At 41.8% G+C, this 19,778-nt stretch overlaps 1 protein-coding gene across 1 annotated transcript in view; it reads left to right on the top strand.

Annotated features, from left to right (window-relative positions):
• The window catches only part of LOC310987952 (E3 ubiquitin-protein ligase TRIM39-like), a gene marked incomplete at its 3' end in the record, with an annotated part of 37,207 nt that overhangs the window by 3,363 nt on the left and 14,066 nt on the right, over window positions 1-19,778 (top strand). The window contains exon 2 of the mRNA XM_083974421.1: window positions 4,556-6,060. Within this exon, the coding sequence (XP_083830547.1) occupies window positions 4,563-6,060 (1,498 nt within the window). The 5' untranslated portion in view covers window positions 4,556-4,562. The remainder of the gene's footprint in view (window positions 1-4,555; window positions 6,061-19,778) is intronic.

Here is a 19,778-nt window from a genome sequence, read left to right as displayed (position 1 = left end):
CCAATAAATAAAACAGTTGAACATTCCCATGTTTCATTGGATTAACCAGCAACACACAAATGGCATAGATCTCAAGGTATCACTGTACAGACTTAGAGTTCTTCACTGATCAAAGGGATTAAAAAATGTACTGGATCTGCTTCTTTATCATTTAAAGAGACCCCGAGGAGTTTGTTTTTGGTTATGAAAGAGTCTCATATTAATGTGGATGAATCTACGTTTACATTACCCACACTTGTTAATGGGTCCATCCTTGATAAATATATCATTTTATCTTTATAGTTATTTTGATATTATTATTTAGCAGTCGACTTGCCCAACATTTCCTAGTTTAGTTTATTTACATGGAAACCTCATACCTGTAACCTGAGCTACACCGCTTGATGTAACGTAACAACAACGGACTTCGGTTGGGTCCCTCGTATACTGTGCCTGGGCATCAATTGGCATATTTGTACTGACACGACTCGTGTTTAGTCAACTCATAATGTTTGGAGTTTGTTTACAGCTGGGAAGCTAACCCCCCTGCCCATGACAACAGTTGTCAGGACTAATGCATGTTTAGCTGGTATTCATATTGAACTCTTCTCCGCTTCAGCCTGCAGCTGGAGCTCATCACCGGTCGTCACTGTAGCTATTGGGGCAACGCCACAGTGGAGCTGCGGGAGAGCTGGACATCACCGTGGCTATTGGGGCCGCACAGACTGTGAAAGATGTGTGTACTGTGTATTGACTATTTGATTTATTGTGAATGGCTCTTCCTGGTATGTTTGAAATTGTTCTGTGTTCTGCCAGAAGCAATTTAGGGGCCGGTATGTAGGAGCCATTTTAGCTTTTATTTTGTTGTTCTCTATGTGGCGGGTTTATTGTGGTAACCTCCGTTGACACCGGAAGTGGCGTCACGTACTTCCGGGTCGCGGGGGTGATTTAAAGCCAGGACAATCAGTGCCAGGTGTTGCTGGTCCAAGGCACACAGTTTTTGACCGTGTCATTGTGTTGTTTTGTGTCCTGCCTGCCACTACGCAAGGTATTGTGTTGTTGATAAATGTTATTTTTTACCATTGGAACTGGGCACTTTTGTTTGAGCGCACACGCATGGGTCCAAACACCGAAGACCAGCCGCCGTGACCTTCTTTCGATCACTGGGACGGGACGAAGGCCACTTCAGGGCCGTTACTGGCAATGGGAGCGTTGACTTGTTACTGAAGTTGGGCAGGAACTGTTTTCCTCACACAATTGCCGATTCAAGTCTGTACCCCATTACACACCAACAGATTTCTGCACCAGCAAACCATGTCCGTCTGTCCCCAACTCGTGCTGACTGATGCAGACTAGACCCGACTGTGAATCATGGGTTAATTTGGGCAAAAAAAAAACTGTGTAGTGTGTCTCCAAATTTATAGAGACAACTTCGCACACACATTTGAACCTATGGACAATTTGGAGTGACTAATATCTTTATCATCTGTTTGGGAGGAAGCCTGAAAACCTGGAGAGAACATTGAGACTCCAAACAGAAAGTTCCCAAGCCAAGAAATTGAATCTGAAACCTTCCTGCTGTGAGGTGACAGTTCCAACCCCTCGACCACCATTGACATCAGGATGTCACAATGAGACACATTTGATTTCATCAGAAAAAAGCTCAACATATAATTCTCCTGTAAATTTGCTTTATCTACTGTATACTTTTTATGTTTTTTGTTGTTGTTGTTCCACTTTTTAATATGCTGTTTTATATATATCTTTCATGTGCTAATAAAAAAAATAAAATCGTATGATGTTGGGGTTGTACAATATTGATATCACTCTACTGATTAAAAAAACAATTATATCACATTGTGCTGTAATATGTCGCACTGCTTCTTTCTGATATCTACAACCTCTTCCACTAATATTAAATAATATGCAATGTAAGATTACCTGTAATGTTCTAGTTTCGGTTTAAATGTTCTTTAGCAAGTGATGTGAAAACTGAACCATTGGTTGCACAAGCAGAGGTCGCCCTCTGGTGGAGTTAATCACAAACTGCAGCTGGAGTTCACACAGGCTGCATATGTAACACAGTAATCAGACTGTTAATAAACAGAGTTTTAATGCAGCGATTTAAATGTTTGTTGCTCAAGTGCTCTGTTTTGACTTGTTCATTGATGTTATTGTCTCCAATGAATAAAATAGTTGAGCATCTCCATCAGAGGTTGCGCTAGACTTTTTCGTCGCCGGTCATTTTGACTGACGGGGTCATAAAAATTCCGTCATAATCTATTTTTACCGGTCACTTACATTTTTTAAAAATGATAATAATGCCATATTCAATAGCATTCAATTTTAATTCATGTTTAATTCATATCAAGTCCAAACAAATTTAACAGAGAATGCTCCGGAGCAGAGTCGGCGTCAGAGCACATCTAACCGTGGGTCATCAGTGAATGCGGGGTCACTTTCTGCCACTCAACATCTAAATACAACGTTAGATGACATCAGTTTTCTGTCAACAATCAACATGCTAACCCATGTGTTATACCAAAACATCCAAAGGAGCACGTTTTCACATAGGCATCGCATAGTGCACTGGCGTTAGCTCTCTCTCTCTCTCTCTCTCTCTCTCTCTCTCTCTCTCATTTCTCTTTTACGCACGCAGCCATTGCGCATCACTGAAACAACTGAAGCTATAGACCACACAGCCAGATGCAGCACAAATTCAGACAGGACAAAACCCACTCAGCTTTAAGTGTTATAAACAATGCCACGGCGGGCAAAATACATTAAAAGAAGTCTTAACGTTACCTTTAGAAGAGTTGTGCGCGGCGAGTGTGTGAAACGGTGATGTCCTACCCCCACCGCTCTACCTGTACCGAGACACACCGCTGTGTAGCTACAGCTACGTAACTTAACAACAGCTGACTACTGTCGGTCCCTCGGACACTGCAGCTGAATCTCGCCCGTTAAATCATTATCGACCGTCATATTTGCACTGACACGACTCCCAGTCAACATTTAATCCACTTGAAGGAGTTTGAACACTGCGGGGAAGCTTTCTGTCTTCTTCTCTGTTGTTAGTGTTTCTGTGTGGCAGCGCTACAGCGCCACACACGCTCCACACAGGCCTAGAGGATCTACTACAGCGTTTTCTACTGAGCGCACCAGCCAGCTGTGAGGTTTTTTTTTTTTTTTTTATCTAATTCTCACCGTAGTGACTTTGTGACATTGTATATGTTTTATAACGTTATCCACGCTCCATTTATTGATTATCCGCCGGCTTCATCGTAAACAAATGCACATGGCCAGACAGCCATGGCTGTGAATTGCAATCTGTCAAAATGACGGATGGCCTCAAAATCTTTCCGTCATCGTTTTAAAACAACGGTCAATGACGGAAAATATCCGGTTAACGCGACCCCTGATCTCCATATTTCATTGGAATAAACAGCAACACACTCACTTGGCATAGATCTCACAGGTATCACTGTGCAGACTTAGGGTTTTTTTTTTTTACTGATCAAAGGGAAAAAAATGTCCTGCATCTGCGAAATCATTTAAAAAATCTTCACAGGTCAATGGATCAACCTTCCACCATGTTTGGTGCAAGCATAATGTTAGTGAGTGTGGATGGGTGTGACAATCTCTTTGAAACAGGTTGAAACCTGACACCCAGAGCGCCACATGTCCTCACATGAAAGTGAAAATTAGTCTGAACAACGGCAGAGCAGCAGCCGGGACGAGTCTGTTTCTCTCTGAGGAAATACTAAACTGAATCCAACTGCTTTTTCTCAACAACACAGCAGAGTCTGAGTTGACAACTGGTGAGTACAGCAGATATAACTTTATTGTGTTTCAACAGGTTACTGATGTTACTAAAACTTCAGCTCTAGTATCTGGGCAGTCACACCCAAGACTTCAACCAGCAGCCATTTTAACTGAGTCATCTGAGGAGTTGTCGAGACAAACTGTTACTGTTATTTAAAATTTGCTTTTTTCTTACACAGATTTCATCCGTCTGTTTCTGTGTCATCGTCCTAACCCTAACTCACTTCAGGCTGTACCCCAGATTTATAGATGTATTTCTTTTCGTGTACTGACCTCTTAAGTTTAGTTCTACCGACTGCAATAAACAGAATCAAAGGTCGACAAGAAATCATGATTAATTTGAACCAAAGGTTTAAGCTCACCTTGTTTCAGAGACCAAAGGTCAATAAAAGCTCATCTACAGAGGTGCACCCACTGAGTTGGAGCTACAATAGGAAAGATAACTTACTGTTTGTGTCAGCAGAGTCAAGACAAATCTCTGTTTCTATTTACAGGGAAACTAAACAGAATCCATCAGAGTTTTCTCAACATCACAGAAAAGTCTGAGCTGAACGCTGGTGAGTAGCTGAGGAGATTGAGAGAGAAACCCGAAAGGTTCCCACCTGAACTGATTTGGTGACGAGGTTGTAGAGAGAAACCTCTCTTAGACAAATGCAATTAATCAATTAACTTTTTTTTTTACTTGTGTTAACATTGATTTGTTCTAAGATGAAGTAATTACATTTTTTTCTCTTCACATTTCTGTCCTCAGTGCAGACATGGCTGCTGCCAGCTGTCTGCTGACTGAGGATCAGTTTCTCTGCTCCATCTGTCTGGATGTGTTCACTGATCCAGTCACCTTACCATGTGGACACAACTTCTGTAACAGATGCATCACTCAACACTGGGATAGCAATGATCAGTGCTTTTGTCCCAACTGTAAAAGGGTTTACAACACAAGACCTGAGCTGCATGTGAATACGTTCATCTCTGAGATGGCTGCTCAGTTCAGAGCCAGCAGCTGCAGCAGCAGCTCAGAGCGACAAGCTGCCAAACCAGGAGAAGTTCCCTGTGACGTCTGCACTGGAACCAAAGTGAAGGCCCTGAAGTCCTGCCTGGTGTGTCTGGCCTCCTACTGTGAGACTCACCTGGAGCCTCATCGGACAGTGTCAGGTCTGAAAAGACATCAGCTGATGGAGCCTGTGGAGAACCTGGAGGACAGAGTGTGTCCGCAGCACGATAAACTGCTGGAGCTGTTCTGTCGGACCGACCAGACCTGTGTCTGCATGTTCTGCACATATTCAGACCACAAGACTCATGATGTTGTTCCTCTGAAAGAAGAATATGAAGGAAAGAAGGCAGAGCTGGAGAAGACAGAGTCTGAAATTCAGCAGATGATCAAGAAGAGACAACAAAAGATTGAGGAGATCAAACGCTCAGTGAATATTGGTGAAGAACGAGCAGACAGAGAAATAGTAGAAGGTGTTGAGATCTTCACTGCTCTGAAGGAATCTGTTGACAGAGCCCTGGATGAATTCATCAAGACGATCAAAGAGAAGCAAATAACCCATGAGAAACAGGCTGAAGGCTTCATCAACAAGCTGGAACAGGAAATCACTGAGCTGAAGAAGAGAAGCTCTGAGGTAAATCAGCTCTCACTGTCTGAAGACCACCTCCACCTCCTCCAAAGCTTCTCCTCCCTCAACACTGCTCCTCCCACCAAGGACTGGAAAAAGGTCAGAGTCTGTCCTCCATCATACAAAGGGACTGTAAAAAGAGCTCTGTTTCAGCTGCAGGAGAAGCTCAATGAACAGATGCAGAAGTTTTTTGTGGCTGACTTAAGGAAGATCCAGCAGTTTGCTGTGGATGTGACTCTGGATCCTGATGAAGTCCATCCTGGTCCCCCTAAGCCATATGAATGTAGATGTGTCTTATCAGAGCCAGGCTTCGCTTCAGGAAGATTTTACTTTCAGGTTCAGGTCAGCAGGTGGTCTATATGGACTTTAGGAGTGACCTCAAGGACCAAGCTGAAGGGAAAAATCACACTGAGCCCCAGCAATGGTTTCTGGACTGTCAGATTGAAGAGCAGAGGTGGGTTCTTTGCTTCTGGTGACCAACCAGTCACTCTCCCTCTGAAGTCTGATCCTAAGGAGGTTGGAGTGTTTGTGGACTATGAGGAGGGTCTGGTCTTCTTTTATGACGTTGATACTGCAGCTCTGATCCACTCCTTTACTGGCTGCTCCTTCACTGGAAAACTCCACCCATTCTTCAGTCCATGTGACACTGGTCGCCTTGGATTAATTCGGTTATTCCAACCAGAGTTATATTTACATTGAGTCATCAGCATGTGTGTTCTTGAACAATTCTAAGAAACATAAGTAGCCTAATTAAGGGCCCGTCCACACGAACGCGGGTATTTTTGAAACCGTGTGTTTCTCTACACGGTTTGGCCTTTCGTCCACACGTAACCGCAGTTGTCGGCTCCTGAAACCGGAGTCCAGGGTGAACTTTTTCGAAAACTCCGGTTTCAGCTTCATGTGTGGACAGGAAAACCGCACATTTTTCATAAATCCCCTTACTGTTGCTAGAGCACGTCAAGCTTCTCGACGCTGACCATGCGCTGACCGCTCAGACACTAATACAAAATCGCGTGGTCACCATATGTAAACATAATGTTGATATGGAGAAAACAGGCTTTTATCAAATTGTAAATTGCGGTCATTTCCCCACTGCTTTGCTTCCTCGTCCTGTACATTTGTTTTCAATGAAGCCTTTCAGAATCAATCAGTGGATCGATGGATTATCGTTACGATGTGTGTATTTTTGTATTTTCGTATCTGTCATAAACAAGAGATTACGGGCGGGGTGTGTTAGTAGCGCGGACTCGTCTCACGGTGCCGGTCAGTTTGAGCCTCCACTCTCTTTGTACAAGTTACAGCTGCTTTCCTGTTAGGAGTGATATCGCCACCTACTGCTTTGGAATGCACATGACATTGTTTTAGACGGATTTGCGGTTTCATGTGGACGGAGTTATTTTTTATCACACCGGTGGTGTGTTTTTTTAACCGGGGTCCATAAAAGTTCGGTTTCAAAAATACCCGTGTTCGTGTGGACAAGGCCTAATAAGAGTACTCAATAATTTACTACCCTTCACACTTCACCAGCTCTCTAGGGAGGATGACCAAGTGCTCTGTTGTGAGTCCAGAAAAAAAGACAGATGATATAATACATTTCCCAATACGATACCGCCATCTAGTGGAGATTATTACAAAGTGCAGCTGAAGGTCACACTAGAACCTCTATCAGTTGATTGTTACCTTTTTTTCCTGGTTGTGATAAGTGACTTGATTTAATTGTATTTCCTCAGTCAGTTCAGCTTCAGCTTTCATCATTTTCTTCAGGGAATTCATTTTCTAGTTTGACAAGATGATTCAGTAAAAACAAAATTTGTGGCTAGAGTTATGAAACTCTAGCCAGGCTGAGGCTGCACTTGAAAATAAGAATTTTGTTCTTAATTTGCTCGTCTGGTTAAGTAAAGGTTAAAGAAAAAAAAAAGAAAAAAGAAATGAAATCAAGAGAAGCTAGTTAAATTGAATGATGTGAGCATACACTGCGGAACCGGGGGGGCCAGGGGGGCCATGGCCCGGGTAACTTTTGTGCTCTGATTATTTTATGAATAAAAGCTGTAGTAAAAAGTTATAGCCTATCTGTGTTTTTAAGAGCCCAAGGCACCACCACCACACACCGTCACTGCTGCCGATAAAAAATAAACTGTCACCGAGTGCTGCATTTTGATTTGAATTCGTGAGTCTATCAAGTGCATTGTTTATCAATAGGCTACGTCATGCGTGAGTGTCTGAGGCGTATCACGAAGCGAGCTCAGCCTACCCGGGGTTACTCAGCCTATCCAGCTGAACCTATCCACAACGCTGTCACTCTGGATCAGCGGTACCACGACGCTGGTTATCAACTCGGTAACTCAACCCTGGCTTGTCTTATTGTGAATCTGTGAACGTGCACGTATAAAGGACGGATTCAAGGCAGCAGATCAATCACAACCATGAGCACCGACGCGTCAGAGAGAAGCGAGGTGAGCGCAGCGCACCTCATATTTCTCCTGTGAGGAAGAAAAAAAAAAAGAAGAGTTTACATTTATTTAGAAGAAGTTTAATTGGTGCTGATTAAACTTGTAAATGAATGCTGCTCTGGATCCGATTCTTTCCTTCTATTCTGATTCTTTTAAACAGTGGCCACTGGCCAAACAACAGAACCATTTTATTATATTAGACTAGGCTAGGCTATATATTTTCCATCTTTGCTGAGCATAAGGTTTGTTCTGAATTAAATAAAAGCCTGTCCCATATAGACGCGTGTCTCTCTAGACAGGTCCGCTCCGCGCACATACACACACACACACACACCCTCCCAAAAAAAAAAAAAAAACTGTTGTCAGAAGTCCGGGCCATGAGAACCGGCAGCCTACCTCTCGTATGGATAATCAGCGTGATAATCCAACGGATTTGATCTGTCCCGGAAAATCCATTGTTGTGATAGACTCATGTGTTTTCATAATGTTTCATAAAGTGGATACAATCACCCCCCCCCCCCCCCCCTCCTCCTGCTTGACTTGAAATTATGGCCCCCCCTTGTCCAGAGGCGTTCCGCGGTCCATGGATGTGAGGACTCAATTTCTAATGATATGTAGCCTAGTACCCCACTAATTTTGTTTTTTGTGCTATTCTGTTCAGAAAGTTCATATTTTTGGTTTATTCTATATTTTGCTTGTTCGTTTTGTATCCACAATTATAAAAAATACAATAAATAATAATGAAAAAGAGACATTGCATCAATTTGCTTCCTTTGAAACTGGATACATTCTAATGGGTAGAAGAGATATTGAGTTTCACAGGCACAAACATAATGGAAATATTTTATGTGAACCCGCAGTGTACTCTTATACAAAAAAACAAAACATGCATTTCAGGTATAGACCGAGTCGGCAAGCAAGGAAACGTCACTTCCGGTCAGGGCCGTGGGGGAAACAAACCGTTTTCCCCATACACACTCATGCAAAAAGGCGGTATTTTAAACCTTTGTCAAACGCTTGTCCGCTGTCATTTCTTGGTTTGAATCACTTGTATATGCTGTCAAAGGGCTATATATTAAAAAACTTATCATGATCGGGTCGATTGTTGTCCGTATATTTATATTTATATTTATATTACGACAACAATCGACCCGATCATGATAAGTTTTTTAATATATAGCCCTTTGACAAGTGATTCAAACCAAGAAATGACAGCGGACAAGCGTTTGACAAAGGTTTAAAATACCGCCTTTTTGCATGAGTGTGTATGGGGAAAACGGTTTGTTTTCCCCCACGGCCCTGACCGGAAGTGACGTTTCCTTGCTTGCCGACTCGGTCTATAGCGTCAGCCTTTTCAGCATTTCTTCAGTTATTTCTTCAGCCTTCAGTAATGGTGTTACACTGCCTTCAGCATTACATGCATTTTCTTCAGAAAAAGCTTTTTCTAGTTAATTTTCTGTGGTTGGATTTTCTGAATAAAGTGTAATTGACAACTTTTTCTTAATAAACATCATGTAGCTAGCAGTTTAGTAGTCAAACTATAGCCTAGGCTAGTCATTAAAAACATGTAGGCTATTAGGCTAGTTCATATTAAATATCCCAAACACCTTTACTTATAATCATTGTAGTTTTTGTTAAATGTTGGAAAGCGGATGTTATCATGTTTCACATTGTCAAGCTTTAGTGTTAAAACTGTTGAGAAGTAGAGTAGGCTTATCTTAAAGTCCCTGAAAAGTGACACTAGATTCGTCTTCTGAGTTAATCACATCCCAGACAGATGTCTTATTAACCATCCTGCCAAATGTTCATGCGAGAAAAATTTGTTTAATAAGTGAAATTAGGTTTTAAAATCATGACAAAATGAGGCAGTTCTCTCAGCTCTGGAAGCTGGGGGCGCATCTGCTACAGGCACCGAAGCCCCGCCCACATGCTGAGCTTCGTCAAGTTTCAACTGTCAATCAAATACAGACCAGCTACGCTAATTTTGTTCTGTCACATCGTACCCGAACAGCTACGGGTTTGAACTATGTACGCATGAGCCTGAGTCTGAGTCCAGCTCTTATCTGAATGTTTCAGATACACACCTAGCAGTGAGGGAAAGTAAATATGCTGACACTAGCGTGGCTCGGCGGCTAACGCTAGCGCAGCTAAGCCCGCCCATAAAAACCTAGACCACTGAAGCAGAGTGAAACGGTTAAACCCTAAAACTCTAAAATTAAGCACTTTACCAGCATGTTTCAAGAGTTTCGTGTTCATAAATAAACCAATGAAGGAAGAGGAAACAGCAGACATATGGTAAAAAGATTTAGATCTTCACCTCATCGCTCCGTGCTCCTGAAATACTACCAGTCGTCCCAGCCGTGATACACAAGTTTCTTGGTCCTCGGAGGCCACCGTCAAAACAGAATCTGAACGCTGCATGCCACAGTTTTACGCACAAAGTCCCTGTATAGTGAAACTGGAGTTTTGTTTCAAAATATATTAAAAGTGTTTGAAATGTATTGATAAAAACATGCAAAGGGATTACTTTCTGTACTGTTTTTTCCGTTCGGGCTGCCGTACAAATATAGCGGTGCAAGATGGCAACACTCTCTAAATCAAGACCCAAGAAGAATTATATGGCTACGAAAACCAAACGAATGGTATTTTATAGCAATTATACACTTATAATAATATATTCAAGGATATAGGCTATAATGTTATTCAGATTTTGCCAATAAACTTTCCAAATATAAATTACACACTGAAACTTTAATGCGAAACTGTGTATTTAAATAAAGGATACATATGACGTGTTTAAAGCGGAAAAAGGAAAACAATGCCTTACGGAAGTAACTGTGCACCTACCTACCTACCGTCTACTTGACACAGGTAAATGTGAAGGTAGAGAAGCGGGTGGGCGCAGCCTGTTTCACTCCTCCCTCTGAAAACACGGAGCAAAGCTGCTGTCAAGGCAACCGCACACAAAATGGCGGGGTTCCGGTGTTGGATTTTCAAAATAAACCTCACAGCGACAAACATCTTTGATTGTGACATCGTGTGCAGTATTTTTCCAAACTAAAACGAATATATAATTATCGGTAATAGACAGTATACTGAAAAAACGGCAGTCGTAGTAGCACGTGTTCGCGCTTGTCAGTGTTTTATTTCCCGGCCATGCTTTTACTCTGAAGGCAGGGCTGTTTCTGTGGGATCTTGTGTGTGTGTCTGTCTGTGTGAACTAAAGTGAAGTTGTGTTGATGGAGGAGGGAGGAGGGAGAAGGTAGGAGGGAGAGGGGGGAGAGTTAGCGGTGTGATATTTCACTCTTCACGCTGTTGTTTGAACTACTTCACTTCAGTTCAGACAGACAGGTCAGTGCGCGCTCCGCTTTGCAGGAGGAAACTGCATGAAAACACCCTGGGAACTTTTTTTTATTTATTTTGAAGTGAAACAACTACCGGACAACTCTTTCTTTTTCTTTTTTTTTCTTTTAACTTTTCCCCCGGGATGAGAGCAGCAGTCACTGGTGGCTGCGTGCACCGGGGATACTATCCAGAGCGCCGGTAACTGCGTGCGCACCCACCCACCGGGAGCAGCAGCGGTGGTGGTGGTGTGTGTGTGTGTGTGTTTTTTTTTTTTTTTTTTGCAGACAGACAGGACGGTAGGAAGAAGAAGGATGCTTTTTTTCCCCGTGAAGAAACTGCGGCGCAACGGCAAATACGTGCTTTTCGGTGCGATCCTGCTGGTCGGAGCTGTGGCCGTGTACCATGAGATGGTGGCTGCACGCGCATGGAGCGACCTGAGTGAGTGTGTGTGTGTGTGTGTGTGTGTGTGTGTTTGTTCTGTATACACCTGATGAAGCGATGCATGCATCATTTGGATTGTGCACGGGATGATCGAGCGTATCATGGGGGAATAGAATAAAAGCAGGACAGAGTCATAATAGGTTTTTATAGGTAAAAAAACAAAAAAAAAACTTGCAATCAAGCGCCTGCAGTGACAACTTCCTTACTTTTGTTGACTTGCTTATGATGTTTGTGTTGTCACAGATCATAATAATCATGGTTCCTCTTAGACACTGCAGCTTTCACTTTTTTGTTGACTATAGCTTTAGAAAAAAACAAGAGACCACTTTCACAAATGTTTCTTAAAAGCATCTCTACATGTATGACAGTCATTCTTTTCTTTTCTTTTTTAAACACCAACACAAACACAACTCATTCTACTTAATGAGACACTAATGATATCATCTGGTTTTATAGAAAGATGATAAAAACCACTGCTGGGATTAAACATTGACGTTATCCCACAAAAACCGATTTATAAACTCTTCCTGAGTTAAAATATCCTTGCTGTGTTGTTTAGGAATGAATATGAACATGTTTTTTTTGCATTATTATTATTCAATGTCTGAAAAGACTTGATATTTTTTGTTATTTAGACTAGTTTAGTCATTTTCAGCCAATAAAAGCTCTAAATGACAATATTTTTATATCAATTTTGGGAGAAATGTTGTCGGTAGTTGATGGAATAAAACAAAAACACATACCTATAAATAGTAAAACCAGAGAAACTGCTCATTTTGGGAGTGGTCAGTATATTTTTTTAATTTCCGTCCACCTCCTGTCCAACTTAACACACACAAAAAAATCCCCTAGAATAAAATCATGTCATGGCAGCATGACAAAGTTGCAGCCTCAGAAGTGACCACAGTGAATCATCAACCCTCTGACACACAGTCAGCACTGGTTTGTGCTGCAGTTTTATAATAATTTACTTGCTTGTTATGTTATTTAATGCATTATCAGGCACCACGGGTGTCTTTGTGCGGCCAACTGCATGTGAACAGGAAGCGGGTGAAACAACACTTCCATTTAAAGCTGTGGTTCTCAAACTTTTTTACACAAAGGGACTCTGAAACTGACACAAATTAGACCACAGACCTATGGGCAAGCCATTTTAACTTTTAAAAGCCAGACTGGATATTTGTTGCAGATATCTGTAATTCAGTTTTGGCTCTAGTCAAAAAGAATATTCCCGATATCCGCAACTACAGTACATTCTTCCTATCCATAATTGTTATTTCAGATATCCACAACTACGTTCTTCCTAGGATAAATGGCGTCACTTTTGCCATTCATGTGTATGGGGTTTGTCATTACAGATATCTACAATTCAGTTGCAGATATCCACTATGTGAATTACAGATATCTGTTAACTGAATTATGACTAGTAGCAACTAATTCCAGTTTGGGATATCTACAATTTGATTCTGACTAGTCATAGTTCCATGTATCTACATGTCCCTTTTCAGATTAAGTTTTGACATAGGCAAAATGAAGTTGTAGATATCTGTGAATTATGACTAGTCAAAATGACGTTGTAGATATCTCAAACTGGAATTGGTACTAGTCGTAATTCAGTTACAGATATCTGTAATTCACATAGCGGATATCTGCAACTGAATTTTTTTCCTAGGAAGAACGTAGTTGTGGATATCTGAAATGACTATTGTGTATAGGAAGAATGTAGTTGCGGATATCGAAAATATTCTTTTTGACTAGAGGCAAAACTGAATTACAGATATCTTGAATGAAAAATCCAACTATTCAAAATGTAGCCTAGTTACGACAAGTCAGAAAGACGTTGTTGATATCTACAATGTTAATTCCGGATAGTCAAACTTAGCTTTTAAATGTTAAATCCCCCGTTGGACAACATTTTGAAACAAACACCAGTTGTGAGAGCCACTGATTTAAAGAAACTGAGTGTGTGTGTTGAGGTTTAGACAGACAGAGAGAGGTCATAAGGTCGGATCACAGGTTCACACACTGAGGAGGAAGTCTGAGGAAGTGTCTTGTCTGCTGTTTGCCGCACTAGTCGCACCTCGGCTCACCGCCATCTGTTGCTGTGTCATCACACCAGGGTGCGATGGATGGAGATGTTAAACAGTAAGAAAACAGTCGAGCTGGTGAGACGCCGTAACCACACACAGACACACAGACACACACACACACACACGCTGAACAAAGCCTGGCATGTAAACACACGCCTCAGACCTACATTACAGGACTCGCCTATATGTGCACACACATTCCTGGGCTGCAGCCCCTCGTCGTCACACTGGGACTCTCTCTGTCTCTCTCTGGGGTGAGGAGGAAGACCGAGACGCGTAACAGGCAGAGATGGACAGAGTACTCGACCCCATGCTTTGAAATTTACTTAGAGTAAAAGTAAGAGTAAGAGTAAATTTCTTATTTTTCACATCAATGAATTACTGTATTTTTTTCTAAATGAATTTAAGGATCTTTTAACACTTGTTAGTGAGAATGAACTCTTTGAAAGCAGCTGCACTGATGTGCTGCTTTTAGGGGTTAGGGTTTCCTTCTCTGACAAACACAGCTTGTGTCCAATAGGATTTTAGAAAGAAAAAAAAAGAGCAGACCTGAAAGTAACGAGTACTTTTCATCCTTCCTAGAAATTAACTCCAGTAAAAGTAAAAATATTTGTCTTGGAAATGTATTCAAGTAATAGTCTACTTGCCAGCCCATGGGCCCCATTGTGAACCCAGAAATGTTGAGTACCCCAAAGTTTTATGTTAGAAATAGATAGTATGGGTCCCCAGTATTCAGAAACTGCCGGATGCTAATTTATATATATTGGGCAATTAGCATAACTGACATAATTAGCATAAATTAGCATAATTGCCTATATGGGCAATATTTCAACAAAATTGACTTGGCTGATCTGGGCAATATTGGAGTGGTTTTAGGGGTTATTGATGATGATGAATCAATTTCTGACATTTTCAAAATTCAAAATGGCTGTCTAAACTGGTAGTGACCAGATTTAAACTGCCAGTGGGCCGATTTTGATGGATTTCAATCTGGTCCCTTCCGGTTTAGACAGCCATTTTGAATTTTGAAAATGTCAGAAATGGATTCAGCATCATCAATAACCCCTAAAACCACTCCAATATTGCCCAGATCAGCCAAGTCAATTTTGTTGAAATATTGCCCATATAGGCAACTATGCTAATGTATGCTAATTATGTCAATTGTGCTAACTGCCCAATATATATAAGTTAGCATCCGGCAGTTTCTGAATACTGGGGACCCATACTATCTATTTCTAACATAAAACTTTGGGGTACTCAACATTTCCGGGTACTCATTGTTGGCAAGTAGACTATAAGAGTAATAAGTACCAAAGAAATCTAATACTCAAGTAAAGTACAAATCCTCTGGATATGTACAGTACTCAAGTAAATTTACTCTGTTACTGTCCACCACTGGTAACAGGAGACAGGCAGGAGGAAGTGTTGGGCACGAGGAGGAAGATATCACTGTGTCGCCATTGTGTGAGGTTGTCATGGCGACGGAGGGTGTGAGTGAAGAGTGTGAGTAAAGAGTGTGAGTGTGAGTGAATGTGTCGAAAACTGACATCTGAGGTTGATGCAGTTGATGCAGTGGCCGACATGACATGAATTGAATTGAATTGACTTGAGACCTTTAACATACGGAGCCTGTGATTGGTTCTTGGCAAATGTGGATTGGCAAGACGGACGAAAGCAAAAACATTTCCCAAGAATGTTTTCATTCTTGTCGGAGGTTCAAAGACGATCAGATACCGTCGTAGTTCTGATCATAACCGGACAGCGTCTGGGAAACCGAAAGTAGGAAATGCTGGGCGAGTCGACCACTAAGTAATAATAACAAAATAACGATCAAGACAAAACAAAATATTTATCGAAAATGGGCCCATTAACAAGTGGTAACGATCCATCCACATTAATATGAGACTCTTTTAAAACCAAAAGCAAACTCCTGGGGAGCTTGTTTGTATCAAAAGGGATCGTCTCTGGGGATCAATAAAGTTGTTCTTTTATTGGTTAAACAGTATCTGCAAAAGTTTTAGTGACGTTTTGGCGTGTTGTTGAGACTGCTTGATGAAAAACTGTCCCTGAAGGCAACGTGCATCAGAGGTTTTGCATGAATTTCCCTCTAAAACAACTCTGTGTGGTAACGTTGTGTTATTATCTCATAGCGTGGTGAATGTGCAGGTCACAACTTGTCCACCAGAGCGTTGTGGAGTTGTTGGATTGTGTATTTGATGAGTTTGATGAGGGAAACCAAAGAAATCGCATAATGAGCCTCCGTAGCGTAGCTCTGAGCAGCTCACGGCTCTGCTCTGCCGTTCTGAAAATAGCTTGCACAGTAGAGACATTTCACAGGAGGCAATTGATGATTTTTGGAGACAGAAAGATTAAATATCATCTCAAAGTCACCAAAACTTCACTTAGCTTTACTGCTATGGCTGTCGGTTGCCGCGAAACGGCGATAGCGACGGGCTAATTTCTGTTAGCCTGTCTATGGAGTTTTACATTATACGTTAGCATTAAGCTAGCGGACTTTATGCTTAGTTGTGATACTGGCTAACATCTAAACATGACAATATGTTGCCTCAAATACGTTGTTGACTGAACTTAGAACAGATGTAGACATCCTTGTTAATTTTATCCACGTTTAGTTGGTGTTGTGGTCTACTGCATAACTTTATCCAGAGCAGACACTTCTCTCGGTTGAGATGTGGCTTGGGAAAAGGTAAAAAAAATCCACCCCGTGGCCCAACCTCTCGGGATGTCGTAGTTGCATGTACCCCATGCACACCGTTTGACCATTTTAAACTTAAAAAGTCAAGAAAAAACATATAAAAACGAATGAAAACTGACTAACTGCAATGCATTTCAATGGACGTGGAAGCAGAGAATGTCCGAGGGTATGGGCTAGCTATGCACACTGTGATTGGCTCATCGCGTTTGGGGGCATGGCTTACCCATAGGTCAATTAAAGGTGTACAGAAAAGAAAACTGAATTTGAGCCCACTGTGGATCATAAAATTAATGTGATAACTCATCTATCAGACGTTGGAGGCCAAACTTTGTACAAAATTCTATTTTTGAGTAAATCCGGGATGAAAGTGTGTATTTTTTTTTCCGCATTGGATAACGCAGGCACACGGATTATACGTCAGCCTGCACACGATTCACCAGCCACTGATATTGGCTCCGTAATCCGTCATTCAAACGTCTGAGACACGCACACACACACGGAGCTCGGTCTCGCCCCAAGCTTTGAATATCCCGCCCGCTCGATAACGACCAATCAAATTCGTTTTCCTCACTCGGGTAAACTCGTGTTGCAGCTCGTGACAACTCGGCGCGACAAACAGGACAAACGGCCATTTCTGTACACCTTTAAAGTTAACAAACCTACTGCTATGACTCTAGGGATTATGGCAATGGGCCAGTTTGCCACAATATTGAACTATCCCTTTAACTAAAAAGCTCCATGTATTGATTTTTTTTGCCGGCTTGGTTGTAAACAAATGCACATGGAGAATAGGAGCGTTAGCAACACAGCAGATTTCTCCTTTAAGGCTTCAGGCTGGTTGCTGTGGGTCTTGGAGGCTTGTTTTTCCCACATGTAGGTCACACTGGCACTGAAGATCACAGATAACGTATGTAGTACTGAGTTAATGAGTGTCCCAGGGCAGAAACGGCTTCCTGTGTGTGTGTGTGTGTGTGTGGGCTTTTCCTTTAGCACCGGGCACCTCCCTCGCCCACACATGGTGAAATAAATAAATAAATGATCTCTGAGTGGAGGAGGAGAAGTCGACTGTTCAGCAGACAGACGGTGCTCTGCTGCTGCCAGCTTACTTCCTGTCTGTAGCTACTGGAGCTTTTACACAACGGGTGTGATTGATTGCGTGTGTTAAGTGTGTTGATAAAACCCACAACAACAGAAACCAAACCTGCATGTGGCCCAACAAACACGTCCGTTTTTTTTAGTTAGTTAGTCGGTGTCATGAAAGTAAAGTCTGCAGCTTATCTATCAACCGTCTCATCATCGTTAACTGGAGCGTTTCAGTCCTGAGTGAGTGAGTGAGGCAGTGAATCTCACAAGACGAAACACGTCAGCAGGAACAACAACAATAAATGTTAGTTAGTTAGTTAGTTACCAGGGTTCCTACGCAAGTATGGAAAAGTATGGAAAAGTATGGAAAATGGAAACTATTGTATGGAAATATATTTATTTTATTTTATTTATCTTGGTTTGGTCTTATCTGAAGTTATGTGGGTTAATTTTGTGTGCGCTATTGTATCTAGCTACAATCTCCTGGACATTATTTGGTTGCATAATGGCATACCCATTCAGAATAATGAAAACAACTGATAAATTGCATGATTTTTTTATATTAAGCACGTCTGTTTACTTAAATATCACAAATTATTTGATTTTTTTTTTTTTACCGAGAAATCTGGAAATTAGGGTCTGGAAAAAGTATTGGAATTTGGAAATTTCAAATGTGTAGGAAGTAACCTGTAGTTAGTTAGTTTCATTTATTGTCCCCGATGTGGAAATTTGTCTTTGGTCTCATAAAAAACAACAAGCAGGACAACAACAACACAACAACACTCACACACAGACATCTTCAGGGCAAAAAGCAGGACAGCAGGGGCAGTTACATTAAAACACATCAACAGGACATGGTGGTCAATGCCCCAATTGACCCTTCGCCAACTCCTCCCACAAACGGCTATTGTCCAATCCTACGTTAGCAACCGTAACTATAGGCCTGGCAAGCTTTCGGCAGTTGAGTCATTACGTTTGCTTTTGTGGACACATTTTGAGACTAGGACGAAAAACATTTGTTTGTAGAGAAGGATGTTGTTGTTGCTGCTACTGCTACTATGGCGGTGGCGGCGGCGGAGGCAGCAATATAGACCCTTTCAGAGAGTATAAACAAAGACAGGAGTGGCTCATTAGAAAACGCTCTGGTACACTAAATGGAATGGAGCCTTAATTAGTATCCTTGGTAACACCTGTCTTTGTTTATACTCTCTGAAAGGGTCTATAGAGATGTTCAGATACGAGCTGACTTTTTTTTCGACTTGAGCAAGTGTAAATATGGGGATTCTCTCTATTATCTCAGAACAGTTTATGCAGAAATTTGCTGATATTTCCTTTGAAATCGATACCAAATACTGCCAGGAGCATGGCTGGGAGTGAAAGCTTGCCTGGCGTAGCAACAGTAACCAAGGGGGGCGGGGCTTACGCGAAGGGTCAGTTGCATTAGGAATAAAGGAATTTAAAAAAATATTACAATTTGCCCTTGGTACTTTGTAACGTCGTCTACCAGAGGGAAGAAGTTCAAACTCCCTATTGAGAGGATGAGAGGGATCGTTTGCTATTTTGACATCTTTTCTCCTACGCACTTCCTCCTCGTACATACAACTTAATGGTTTCTGTGTCATCCCTATGATTTTTGAGGCTAGGTTTATATTCTCTGCAGCTTGCTTCTTCCTATTATGTTTAGATTACTGTAGCTACCACATTGCCATGTTAAAAGTTAAGTTAAATACAAAAAGAAAAGGAAGTGTGGTGAACAGAGTGAAGGAGAACAGGCAGCAGCAGGATCGAGTCTCGGTAGGAAGAGGAAGATAAACACTCTGCTGCTGCTTTTCTTAACCTCCACTCTAGAATTACTAGTGCTGCCAAAATGGTCCACTACATCTCCAGGGCGTGTGTGTGTGTGTGTGTGTGTGTGTGTGTGTGTGTTTGGAGATCTCCACCCTGGTGATAATGACAGAGTCGCTGTAACCCCGGCGCTGCATTCACTGACACCACAGGCTCGTAAAAGAAAAAACAACCCACTCGTCGGCTGTGTTTTAAAAACCCTACACACACACACACACACACACACACACACACCCCTCTAATTTTAGAGATGACGACACGGCACGAAGGGCTGAAGGGAGGGAGATACCGTTACCAGCCAGCCAGCAGCTGGTTGGAGGCTTTAAAGGGATAGTTCAACATTTTTGGCCCAAATTGTGCCCATTGCCATAATCCCTATAGTCATAGC

This window comes from Trachurus trachurus (genome assembly GCF_905171665.1).
Source record: "Trachurus trachurus genome assembly, chromosome: 6".
NCBI lineage: Eukaryota > Metazoa > Chordata > Actinopteri > Carangiformes > Carangidae > Trachurus > Trachurus trachurus.
Note: the sequence above shows the minus strand (reverse complement) of the source record. Positions and strands in the feature narration are given on the sequence as shown.